This window comes from Thermobia domestica, chromosome 6 (assembly GCF_964235325.1).
Source record: "Thermobia domestica chromosome 6, izTheDome1.hap1.1, whole genome shotgun sequence".
NCBI classification, from domain to species: domain Eukaryota; kingdom Metazoa; phylum Arthropoda; class Insecta; order Zygentoma; family Lepismatidae; genus Thermobia; species Thermobia domestica.
In genome coordinates, this window is record NC_137459.1 from 81,272,679 (window position 1) to 81,287,230 (window position 14,552).

General features: G+C 34.2%; 1 protein-coding gene across 1 annotated transcript in view; it reads left to right on the forward strand.

Annotated features, from left to right (window-relative positions):
• Nucleotides 1-2,389: 2,389 nt before the first annotated feature.
• Nucleotides 2,390-14,552, forward strand: part of LOC145688074 (uncharacterized) — a 119,729-nt gene continuing 107,566 nt past the window's right edge. The window contains exon 1 of the mRNA XM_081761795.1: nucleotides 2,390-2,793. Within this exon, the coding sequence (XP_081617921.1) occupies nucleotides 2,665-2,793 (129 nt within the window). The 5' untranslated portion in view covers nucleotides 2,390-2,664. The remainder of the gene's footprint in view (nucleotides 2,794-14,552) is intronic.

A 14,552-nucleotide genomic window follows, 5' to 3' on the forward strand; every position in this document is an offset into this window, starting at 1 on the left:
AATGCTTTCATGTTCACTTTCACACGCGATCACCTAAGAAAATGCAATGTTTTGCATTTGACTTGCAAGATATTTTGATCAAAAGTTGTTAGTACATTCTCCTATCCTTCGACATAAGGATATAAAACTAAACTATGATCACTCTGGCGGTTTCTTATACAATTTTTGTCCGTGCGTATCTCAGAACGTTTAGTTCCTAGACCCGGGCTTAGTAGGCCTGTAACACTTGTATGAAAAGCAAGTATCAGCATTTAGCTGCCCGTCTGTCTCATTTTCCTTGGATTAGAGTCATAAAACTGTCCACTCTTTCATATACTGATGTCAAGCAAGAGAGTTCCACACAGAATTTTCTCTACCATTCAAGACTACATCTGTATAGCTCAAACGATTGATTCAATTCTAACATTGCAGTTTGGAAACCCACACTTTCTTGTAACATTGTTCTCCATCGAGATGGCGTCCGTAGAAAAACACACTGTGCGATATTGGAATATTCTTGGTTTATATTTCAAAATTGCTCATGTTCTCATAGTCCGAAAATAACACCCAGATTAGCACAAATACTTGTTGTCCTAACAGCCCCCGCCATATGAACTTTGTGGTGGATAAACACCGTGTGCGTGGGTTTTCTCGGGGTTCTCCCGTTTCCTCCCACTTTCTTCATTCCACCATTTCATTCATTACTCATTATCACCGTCTCCTTTAGCCTAACCGGCATAACCGTGGGACGTAAAACTCAAAGATTTGTTGTCCCAGCCTAATCCTGCTATGACACTGTTAGTTTCCTTTATTGTAGTTACTGGTTTAAATAAAATATAGTGATGCACCTCTGAAAATATCCTAAATATAGTCTATACCCTCCTAAAAATATTCTAAAAATGGCCTATACCCTCCTCAAACAAATCCTGGGTACGGCCATCTTTAAGACGAACCCCATTCTCAGCTTTTGAACATCCTACTAAGAGGCACGCAAACAAAAATGCTCTACATGGTCATAGATCATGATTTGTTAGATATTCCTTGTTCTATCAGATAGTCTTCCGGAAACCAGATATATTTAATTTGCTTACGATTGCTCACCAGATGATCTCCCCAAATAACTCACTTCCATAATTGTTCACCAGAAAAGTCCAAATTTTTTTGCGAAGTGTAGTGCTACTCACGCTAATAATTGATTCAAAGCGTTTTCACGAAAAGAATTTCATAACACTAGGCATTTAACCTGATCAAAGAAAGCATTTAACCTGATCGATGTTTAAGAACGCGCCCCTAGAGTCAGCGGTGCATGAAAACGTGGCTTTCACGGCAGAGTCGCACGGTCCGTACTTACCATGATTTTTTGGCGGAAATATTGCAATGATTGATAAATACTGCTTGTAATGTTTTAAGTAAAACTAAAATTTTGTAAATAATAATTATCTCTTTTAATAAAAGATAAATAAATTTAAAATAATTCGAAAACCCTCTAGTAGAGGGCAGTAGCTGATTGACGATAATCAGCCAATAGCGATATGATGCAAGCCATGCAACTCTATATTGAAGGGCATGTATGGATGAACTGGAAACGCCTTAACTGGTAGAGTTTGTTGGAACAGACATTTCAAATTGGGTCGTTGACGACAGGCCTGGACACATTACTCAGTGTCCAGGTTTGTCGTGGTCGATCCCGACAAGCCTGGACACATCTCATTTTGGGTCGCTGACGACAAGGTTGGCCAACGACAAGCCTAGACACATTCCTGAAGGTGTCCAGGCATGTCGGGATCGACCCCGAGATGCTTTGACATATCTCATTTTGGGTCGCTGACGACAAGGTTGGCCAACGACAAGCTTGGACACAAAAAGTGTCCAGGCTTGTCGTCGTCCAACCTTGGCGAGGTCCCGTTGTGAAATACCCTGTATATTTCTGTTCAATAGTGTTATTCTGTACTATAATAACTTACTGCTTGTAATACACCCGTTACATATTTGTGTCGTCGTTTTTGTAATATATCTATATTACATTTTAAACTGTGTGTTTTAAACTATTCAAAATAGTATATATTATGGAATTCTAAGGATGATGGAGGAAGTAAACAATACAGTGTTAAATTATCAAGGGTTCGAATAAAGTTCCGTCTGGGTGGCGCTAATCGACAATGATATCTCTCGTAACATCTTGGCAGTAATCCACATTCATAAGGAAGAGGAAATGTTTCAATACTTTCCTCTACAACCTGCTGTGTTAGCTTAAAATAATTGGACATCTTAGTGGGTGCTTAAATTTTATAGAATTGTTGGTTAATTTACGGTGAAAACGTATTTATCAAATGCTAGTGAATAGCATAATGTTTGAATTACTGGATTCAATATGGCGTTCAAATAGTTTCTTTCTCGTAAGAGACACTTACAAAGCATAAAAGGAAGTTAGTAGTCTGTGCACCAATGAGATTCCGGAGAAGGTTTGTCTTCGGAGTGAGTAGGTGTTATGGGTGGAACTTCATGTCGAAGCATAAAAGTATTAAATTCGTAAACTTTGGGAACTTAAACACAAAATGGAATGTTCAAAAGGGAGATAGTACTACCTAATATACCTTGTCTGGTGCACTGTTACAACAGGGTCTAAGGTCGCTGACCTTAGTTTGTTATAGATGTGAGATAGTGTAATCTGGAGGATAAATCAAGATGGCGACCAATGTAAATTCTACAAAATCACAATCACAAGGAACCCCCACAAAATCTCCTCAACACCAGCAGCAAGGGCAGTCTTCAAATTTTGAGACTCTTGATAAATCATCAAGCAATACGCTAAAGGTAGTTACTTTGTGTATTCTGTTAATTTAAACGTTCTCAATTTGGTTTGTCAACGTCGCAAAATGAATATTATCCATAATATCAAAGTTTAAACAATTAATATAACGAAGTCATGGTTTTATTCATTGTTTCCAATTTTCTTCATAGCGAATGACAAATTTAATGCTAACAATTATTGTTTGGTACAAGTTGTCAATGGCAACGAAAATATATAATTTCGTGTATGTTGTTTTATGCAAGTTACGACGAAACCCCGTAGATGGTATTATGTATCTGAGAAATTTATTACTTTTGTATTTAAATGGAGGATAAAGATTGTTTATTTTATAAAGATTAATTATTATTGATGAATTAAAGCAAACAACAGGACATGAATCGGAATAGTAAATTATGAGTTTACAACTGTCAGCCACAGTGATATCGGGAGGAACGAGTAATATTTGGCCCCGAGCACCAAGGCTAACAGTGTACATTGTTATGAGTAAAACAGTTTGAAATATAGACTGGATTAAACTAAATATATATATATATATATATATATATATGATACAGGAAAAAACTTTGCCCTACTAGATTTATGCTCGTCGGTAATTTTAAGTACAAGTGTACGATACGTAATCGTGGTGGCATTGTGTTCCGATGTTTGATTTTACAACAGTACTGTGTGCATTTTAAAAGCGAACCTGGAGCTTGTTTCATGAAACTTGCAATTTTATAAGTTACAGTAGCACTCTGTACTAATTAGTAGTGCTAGTAATTTGTTTCATAAGCTTTATAGCTCGCTTAGAAAAAATGGTTCAAAATGTTGTGCTTTATAGACAATTTCCTCTACTGCAAAGAAGAAAATGCAGAAATAGATACAAGAAATGAAATATTAGAATTCACGACCTTTCTATCTGAAATAATTGTGTTTTATTTTTATTAATTCCGTCTTTGAAATTTGGGTCATTAATGAAACATTGTAGTATCTGCTGAAGTGGGGTGTGATATAGTATTAAATTATAATACTAAAGTTCATTTGATAGTATTCCGCTAAAATAAATCAAATTGCAATCAATTTGATAATCAAATTGGTTATCTAGATAGAGAAACAGTGATGGTTAATTTAGGCATTTATTCCGAAGTTGGTCGTCCCCCCGGTTTTTGGCCAAAAGCATAGTAAAAGCTACGAAAAATTAAAAATCGTCAATTTTTACTTTAATTTACTTTATCAAAGCCCATTATTCAATTCACGTAGTAATGCCGAGCGAGCGATAGCGAATGGAGGTGGGTTAGTAGCCATGTTAGTCACGTGAGTTCTAAAAAGTAAAACTTTCTCCACGTTTCTTTGCAGTTATTTGCTTATCACACTTTAATTTGTTGTTAGATTTATTACGCCACGATTTTCACATACTTGCAAAATATTTTCATGGTAAAAAACTTCATTGTTTCCGAACTATATTACTGTAAACTCATATTCAACGCAACGTGTCTGTATACCTGCATCTATGTTCACAATACAGATGCTTATTACTCTCCCACAATCCAACCATGCAGTAACCTTGAACCAATTAGTTCCCTCCGTTTGCCAAATAGTGCCATCTTTAGACCCACTTATATAAAAAAGATAAAACTTTCGCTCTCCGTACAATTTATTAAGCATACAAAGGAAAAAGGTATCCATTTCTTCCCAGTAAATTTTCAAAATTTTCTAGATACTGATGACCAACTTTGGAACTTAACCCGCAATTTAATTTTTGAAATGAACTTGCCAAAATTAAACGTAGGAAAGAAATATATATAAACTACAATTCCAAGCCGCGTAATTCGAAATGTTGTACCACGGCAATAACGTAAACCTTCTTACCTCCTATTTGAACACATGCTCGTTGCGACTAAAAGGGTAAAAACACTAAGAAATTGCTCACAAAATTATAACATCGACCCCCGACAAACATTAAAATATAGAGCATAATTCACAAACAGCATACTCACATCGGATAATGGCATTACTTCAACAACCAATCACAAAGTTTGAAAACCATGGATCATCACAGAAGAGTAATAGCACCAACCCACTGTAAATCAAGACAAAGCTCACTCTCAAATTTCGTGTTGACTTAGGCAAAATCGTTCTCAGTAGAGTAAGGGAAAGAATACAGTTCAGCAAATATACACCAAAACTAACCTGTAGCATATTGCATTTCTAATACGAGCAAATTAACGAAAGACACGCTACTAAGAAGTTATGCTTTCGTATTGTGTATTCACTTAACAAAATATTGTCAAAAGAGTAAAAGAAGCAAGCAAAACATTAAACATTGATGAGAAGGTACGACATGATTTAATATAAAATAAGTAGTCTAGGCAAGACCACCGAACACAAACTAATTAACAATAACATTACTACCATAATAAATATATATATTTAAAAATGGCAAAGTCACCGAACTACTTTCGTAACAATCCGCCTCAAGATACCAACTAACGAACTACAATCGATTAAAGTATGATGTCCGTAGATGTTACTGAATTACATTAAAACTGAAAAATGGACTGTTAGGTTTACCTAATATACCCAGTAACATAGTACGCATACCAGGTATATACTTAATTTATTCAAGAATGCTGCAGTACATTATTGGAAGTTATGCAATACGAAATATACTTTACATGCATTAAGTCAAATACACTTATAACTATTAATCTACTGTGGCAATATCTAAGAGACTTAAAGATCTAAACATTATTCAAATCGCTATGTTTAATATACATCGCTGGAAAACAAAACCAAGATCTCGCACAAATTGCTGTTCATAATGTTGCCAACAATCTAGCTAGATTTCCGAGCAGATCAAAGACTTCAAGCCACCAGAATAACACTTATAACGTTACCTTATACATTGCTCACAGTTCGTATATTGTTTTTGTTATCGCATAAATTAAAGATAGCTTGAAGAAACATACACGAGTTTAGAATGCACAAAGCTCTATATTTGTCGATAATAACGTATTTTACTGCACCATTCAAAATTGTACATCTAACCACTATGGCGACTCTCAAATATATTGTATATACATTTCCTTGACAACGGCTAACATCACCATAGCAACGCACAAACAATCTATCTATATCAATCTACTAAGATTGCTTCTATTTTATTAAAAAATTGCTTGAGCACTTCTGCTCTGATTACAAACGAAATAAACCATGTACAGTGTTATCGTTGTATAATGGCTCCTGAACCAGTGGGAATTCTTCAATTAATTTGAATTTAGGGAAGAATTCCAGACTGTACATTAGTTCACATCAGGGTGGATTGATTTAAATCAGTCTGATTTAAATCACGATTTAAATCAAGATTTAAATCACTTGATTTTTTTAATAAAAATCGCTGATTTAAATCAAAATTCCGAAATAAAATAATTTAAATTGAAAATAAGTAAAATCCCGTTTCTGTTCTGTTATTTCGGTTACGGAAGTTAATAATCATAATACAATGAGACTCAAATGTACAGTATGTACAGCATAGTATGAAAACAAGTGTCATGCACTGGATGATTAGGGAAAATCCCGTTTTGAACGGGTAACGAAGCAATGCTGCTTTCTTCTCTTCGTAACAATGGGTTTGGGTTTTCAAATCGTTAACTATTCCAACGGGGAAATCACCATCGACATTTAAGACGAAAATTCTTTCGCGTGCGCGTCTGCTTGTTTGTTCCCGGATAATAGGGCATATATAGAGGGGTCCTATCCCCTCTCAGATTTTTTTTTTTTTTTTAAGATTTATAACTTTAGGCGAAATTTATGTATTTCCTGCCTCAAGGTATTTCCAATTTTTTAAAAATATGCCCCTACCAAATATCAGTAACTTTTGTGAAAAAAGTGACATTTTGATAAACGTTGCTATACTTTTTCCTTAATGCTTAACCTTTTAAATTATATTACCTGTTTTTATTCTATTAAAAATCGAATCTTCATTATTCGATTAAAAAAGTAGCAAAAAACCTCGTTACTTCGTTTTTTTCCCCAAGACTGAAGGCATTGTAGAACATGTTACATATGCTTTCACGCCTTTCTACGTCGAGACATAGTGTGTGATGACGACATAAATTTAAAAAGATATTTTTTGTTATGCCTATTATTATTATTATTATTATTATTATTATTATTATTATTATTATTATTATTATTATAATCATCATCATTTTGGCAGGCTTACATTTTACATTCAAAAGACTGAAATTTTGCACACTCGTTCAGTGCATCCCTTAGTATTTTTTTTTTTTTAGATGTGTTCAGATATCTGCGTGAAAACGGGGATCCAGAAGAGAAAATGTAAAAAAATATATATATATATTTTTAACAAAATAGCTTTTTCCACGATTCAGATGGAGACATATGAATGGTACCGTTTGAAAGGCTGTTCTATTCTGAAGAGAATGACATACGAACCATGATCCTAGGATAAATAGGGATGTTTCAGGAAACTGTTACCTGAGATACTGTTTTATAAGGGAATCTGGGGTATTTGGGGGGATATTAATTTTCGCAGGCATACTTTTGCACCTAGAAGATTGAAATTTTGCAGATTTATTTAATGTACCCCTTAGTATTTTTCAGTATTTCAGATCTCTACCTTAAAACACGGGGTTGGTCCAGAGGGGTAGAAAGTAAAAAAGGGTATTTTTAAAAGAAAATACCTTTTTTCATGATTTTTCCGCCCCAGATACACGATGGAGACATTTGAATGATACTATTTGAAAATCTTTTTTTTTTTTATTCTGAAGAGAATAATATACAAATGGCGACCCTAGGATAAATAGAGATATCTGAGGAAATTTTTATACTACATGCGGGTTATCTGGGACATTGTGGGGATGTTCTTAGCTCATTGTTAAATATTTCCCCGCCCTTACTATTCAAGATAGCTTGAAATTTTATACACACATTTAGTACACCTCTTAATATTTCTCAGTTGATTTTGAGATATGTGCGTTAACACAAGGGAGTCCAGAGGGGATCAAAATTTGAAAAAAAAAAAAATCAGAAAAATTGCATTTTCCCTCAAAACTTCCCGCTTCAGGTACATGATAGGGAAATGGAAATGTTACCATTTCAAAGGCTCTTCTATTCTGAAGAGAATGAGGTATGAACCGTGATCCTAGGATAAATAGGGATGATGATATAGCTGCTTGACTGAAAGTTCATAATTTTCCTTTTTAAAAAAGCCATAATTTAAAAGGGTTAAGAAACATTGTTTGGGATTAACAGAGGTTAACAATTGGGGATTAATTCAAAATTCAACCCCAATACTTTCACTTAAATGGCATAATTAGCATTTAATACTAATTCCTAATGCTTTTTCTTCAGTTCGCGACTTGTAATTTACGAGGAGAAAGATTTGATTTAAATCAAAAGAATCGATTTAAATCAAAAAAATCAACAAAAATGATTTTTTTTTTAAATCATGATTTTTTTCCACCCTGGTTCACATAACATAAATACATGATAGACCATTACTTTTTGAACTGCTCTTATATACATTAAATTATAAGTGCACTAACATTAATCCTTTTACATATTTCTTTCAACATATCATATTATTATATTCCTTTTTCATAATAGTTATTTATATTTTATTTAAGCAACGAAGAGAAAGGGGCATAATCAAAATATGAAATTTTACCTATTTACTTCGGGTCCGTAATGCAATTCTGTTCTTAATAATTATTGCTGCTATTAACCTTTTAGCTATTACAACTTAAAATACAATACTAAGATGTTCTTTTCGTTCGGATGCAGTTATTATAACATCAGGAAATATAACTCGTAGGCCAAGGGATAAAATGAAGATTACAGTAAATCATAACGATAATCAAAAGAAAAAACAAAACAAACAATAAACAATATCAGATTAAAATTATATATGGAATAGAATTATTTTACTAAGAATTCGTGAGAAAAATCAGACGTGATTTAAATTAACATTGTATAATACCTCTTGAGTAACTCAAGTTTTAATCTGCAATCATTTGCTTTTCGTATAAGACGAAGTACGTTATTTGTATGATGTAATTAAGTCTAACACCAAAATATTGTTCCCTTGATAATAATCAACACAAGAGTTTAAAGCATTTTCACGAGTTGAAACGTGTATCAATTTATAACACTGAGCTTTAGTCGTTGATATGATATTCGCTCCGTTCAACGCCAACAGCCGTTAGGTTAAAGTAGTACTGTACGCTATGTCAATTAGATTACATTGTACCGCTCAGTCCTGTACAATATTGCGTGAAGAATTCATTTCATTATTTGTTTGCCTACTGCTATAAAAAGTTCTGCCATCTATCCTATTTCGATTAGTACCAGATTTATTACCATTAGCCGTATTAAACAGACAGTACCTATTGTTTCTGTACCTGTTATTTCTAAAATCACTATTACTGTTTACATTATTTCGAGTTCAATTACCATTTGATCTGAAATTACGATTTTCATTATTTGTACTTTGTTTTACATATTGAAAATGTATTGTTGGGATTATTGCATACATTCTTACTCCCACTACACTGAATAGAGATCTGATTTTCAAAATTATGATAAGTGATTAAAATTCACACACTGTGAAGAAAGCAATGTTTGCTGTAATTTATACGGTAATAAAATCCTGCTAGATGCAATAATTCTGGAATCAGGTTAGAATGGGTTGAGTTGTTTTAATTCATCGTAAGTATTGATAGCAAAGTCCATAATACTGTGACCCAGACGACTGTAATACCTTTTGTTCCGAATTTGGGCGTCACGATTAGCTAGAATAAAATAATTTTCAAAATTTGCCAACAAAATGCTTTTGAAGTCTGGCAACGGCTAGCATCACCATAGCAACACACAAACAAAATATCTATTTCAATCTACTAATATTACTTCTTCTATTTTATTAAAAGAATGCTTGAGTACATCTGCTCTGATTGTAAATGAAATAAACAATATACAACGTTATTGTTGTACAGTTAAAAGATTGAAAGCTACTAGAAATGCCATTAGGCGTGGAAATAAGAAGCAAAAACGGTAAATTTCTGCAATAAACTCTTTCGTTCGTTGGGATTTCAAGTATAACATAAACATCATAGTGCATCCATTGGCGTGATACAAACCACGAAAACCAAGCAGGCCACTGTTTCACTGACTATAAAATTCAAAACTCTTCGTAAATAATCACTTGTTACAGCCTATACCGGAAGTTGAATAGAGTGACAAACATATTTTACAATAATCAAATATAGAATATGTATGCTAATATTCGATACGCATCATTATTGACAGTAGCGTAAGCAGGAATTTATTTCGGGAGGGTCCAAACTCAATATGAGGGGATTTTATATTAAAATTCCTAAAGTTGCCCCTAAAATTAGGTTAAATTTACATAAAAGTCGAAATTTCGGGGGGTCCGGGACTCCCAGGACCCACCCCCTGCGTACGTCCCTAATTAGTGATTCCCATAATTATCTTCGCAGTGTTTGTATACAATACCCTTCGGTTTATTTAGATTGAATTCATCATTTCCTCTACAGCTGCCACAATCTGTGAGCGTCACACTGCGGGAGTTCAGCTAATTTAAGTTTTTTCTTCTTTTTAACACCTATATTTAAATACACACTTTCACATCTAACTTCGTACGTCGGAATGACTGACAATATTGTTTCGTTTTCACTAAAGAAAACGCAGGACACGCCTTTATAATACATGGTATCAGAATCATAGCAGAAGGCGTAAAGGCTAAACTTTCATTTTTTTATTTATTTATTTATCTATTTATTTTTTTCATTCGTTAGGAGGGATTTTCTAAAGAAGCGGCTCAATTTGTCCGTATCAGTAATGTAATGTATATGGATAATGTTGTAATAGTTCCGATTCGTTCGTCGGAGAGGACTCAAGCCAGGATAACATAGGTATTCGAGTCCATAGCAAGGGTGGAGTTGGAATACAGTATAGTCAATGCATTGTTTTCTTATCAGGAACAAGTTCCGGAGGGCCCTTCACGTTAATTGAAATGATTTAAGGTTTAATGGATGTTGTAACGTACTATATTGAGTAAGTTGTCATAGAATAAATATTCGACATATTAAAAGGTAATCATTACCATAAATCACATTAGAATGATAAAATGTTTGTCAGCTAAACTGTCCCGAAGCTTCTTTTGTTTCTGAGATATGAGCTAAATCTTACTTCTGTTGAATATCAAACTTTAGATTCTCCGTGCTTCTTCTTTATGACTGTTTCATTGTGTTCACAAACTTATTCAAACGTAATTTATACGCACACTGAAATGACTAGAACTCGTTACAAGAGATTTTGATTTGTTTACGGTTTCATGTGTAGGGTTAAGTTAACGAAGTCCGCTCCAGTTGGTATTTTTACGGAGACAAACAACTGCACTACTTTCAATCATGAGATCAAACGGTTGCATTAGCAAATGTAGGAAAAGAAATCTTCCATTATGCACATATCCACCTGCTCCTTACTAACGCATTCCCGAGCTTACCCTCCTGTTTAACTCAGATGCAAACCAGCTCTTGTAGCGACTACGTATCACAGTGTATTAGGTGTTTTTTTTTTAACACTCGAGAGTGCATTATGTGTAAAGATATAACACTATATGTCGCAAAACCCTTCTAAACTGTACTTACTTTCCATGTTTAAAAGATATAATGTGAAGTTAACTCTGCGTGTGTAACTGTGCAAATGTGATTATTATGTAAAATTTGTACTGCTGTACGCCGAGTTTCGCAGATGCGATCAAAATTCCTGAACGAACATTGAGTGAGTCAGTCAATACTGTGAAACAGAATCTGTACAATTCTATAAATCACGTGTAATGCCTTCGGTGTATCTTGAAGCTGGTCATATACAGCTATGATTTTACGAAATACAAGCTTGTAAAATTTTGATTTTTGTAAATTCTGAACTAGTTTTACAAGACTAGTTTCTTTTATGCAACGAGCTCCTCTTGTTAATTGCGTATACACTACATTATATTCCAGTAAAGATAGCTCATTTTTCTGCCAAGAAAGGAACAAATTAGTAACAAGCTGAAAATTGGTATGGAAGTAGAGAAATGTGTCAGGAATAACATACTAAAAGTCCCCTAAAATCCCACTGTAGCTTTTCCCGCAATTTTGAAAAATGGCCGCCATATTTAGACGACGACAAGGAATTTATGGGAAACGTCACCCTTTACATTTATTCCTCTAGTCACCGTTCTAATTATCACAAAGCCATGGATCATATATTGTTCGAAAGCTTGAAAAACAGAGAATCTAAGTAAATAACATATATGCGCATCGTGCTAAATTTCTAGAAGAAGAGGAAGAAGAAAGTAGCTTTTTATTTAAAAAAGGTATATTTCCAGAAAACATGGGAAGTTTGTAACACTGACAGTTATTGCACATCAACATATGTCCTTGATATTTATCTCAAACATAGCCAACAATGATACAAATTGGTGCAATACAAGCTGAGGGAAAAAAAAAATGATAACCAATATTACTTTCTGACCTCTGCATACAAAAGTGCATAAGGTAACATTCACTTTCATGGCTCTAGTCACCTTCTGTTATTACATAGGACCAAGAGTTATATATCATTGGAAATCTTAAGAAACTTAAATTCGAACGAGGTAACACGTATACTAATCAAGCCCAAACTGGAAGCAGCACAAAACCCAAAATTTCGGGACAAAACGTGATTTTCATACAATTGTTTAAAACTTGCAATACTGACAATTATCGTATGTTAATAAAACTGCACCAGTGTTTTCACTATCATAATTATTAATTTACTTTAAAAATAGCGTACATTTTTCTCAATGTAGTAAGCTTTAATGACACATAGTTTTACCCCACGTAAATATAGCACAAAAATTATTTATTGACAGTATTAGAACGTAACAGAAATTGGTAGTCTGCTTTGCATGAGTAAACCGTAATTCACACACTTAAAATCACTCTCAACTACAATAGTCATTTGATTTTAATTCTGTTTTTAAAGGCCTTGTTTATAACAAGAATGCCGTTTTCGTACTACAGTGAAACCTCTACTAACGGACACCTCTATAAAGCGGACACCTCCCATAACGGACATATTTTGTAATCCCCAAACACTGTAATAGGAAAAAACATATTGGCAAACCTCTCTAAAGCGGACACTCTCTAGTACGGACACGGACAGTCTTTCTTGTCTGTTATAAGTATTATTTACCTCCTTTTACGGACACTTTATCTAGAAAGAAGTTGAAAATTACAGTAAAAATACACAGAACATGAGGATCTGACAACATTTTGCCTCCTCAACTGTCTGTTTAGCAACGGTGAAGAAGGGCTTTGTTCCACAACACCCTTATGTCCTTTTATTTAATTCTACTTCCACCTAACCTGTTTCAGAAACAAAAGTGATTGACAGTTGCCCACTGTTTGGGATGACACATCATTCTACTGTCCCGGTGGGTGGAATCTCTAACCAAGCAGAAGACAAGTTTGGTATTTTTGACCACAGGTACACATATTGTATTTTTAAAAAGTCATTACTGGACTGCAATTAACTCACGAATTAAAGCAATACACCGAAAACGTAGTAAGCAACGACAACTGTAAAGTGCAGAGAACTATAACATCTTATTCCCATCTTGTGTCTCGAAATAGGGAATTGGATGACGCAAGATAATGCAGGTACAGTAACATTTTGGTGATATTCATAAATACGTGATACATTCAAAAATATTTTTTTTTTTCTAATTGCATATTACCTTGTTTATTAATTTACGTAAGAAAATATTGAAACCTCTCTAAGGCGGACACCTCTCTATAGCGGACAATATTTGATTCCCCACGGCTGTCCGCTTTAGAGAGGTTTCACTGTATTATTCTTCAAATCAAACTTAATGTTTACATTGGATGTAGTATGTACTTTAAGAACATTTTTGTAGCTAGAGATCAATGAGATTGTCATTGTTATCTCGTTCATCTCCATGGTCTTCATCATTTGGTTGTGCATTCTTGCATCCAATTCGTAAAAACTGATATAAATTAGAGCTCGCAATTCCTGCTTTCCGAGAACCGCACATACGATCACTGTCATTTTTACAGTTACAGGATATTAAATGCATGACATTACACGGAGCGGGTTCCTTGGTCATTCTTTTTGGTATGAGAATACCTCCTAGTGTTTTCCGTAAATACTCTGCCCCTCGGGTATCATTGAGAAACATCTCAGCTCAATGAACGTACACTGTCAAAATATGAATGGAAGATACCACTTTTAACGTATACACACAAAGGTAATGGCTTTTCGGGCTTAATCATTGAAGATATAAGACACCTTCGTGTTCTGAATATCCAAAATCAAAACCAACTTCTGTACAATGTAACATGGATGATACCCAAGTTGTTGAAGAGAGCAACTTGCCCGAATTGGTATAGATTTATGCAGCTGATGACAAGCAACAACAGTAACTACCAAACATTTCAAGTAGTGATTCTACCTTTCATCAATCTTCAGCCAACAAGCATGAATCCTATATACTTGGCACTTATGTTTGCCAGTAAAGAATATGTAGGAAACAAGCTAAAACGTGCATAGTCACTTTCGATCAACCTTTGTATGCTAAATAATGTGACATTGTAGCAGCATGTAGAAATTCTGGTGAATTACTGTCGGCGGTGGTTACACTTGGGATTTGCCACACATTAATGTCATTTATGGGAACAGTTGCATATATAAT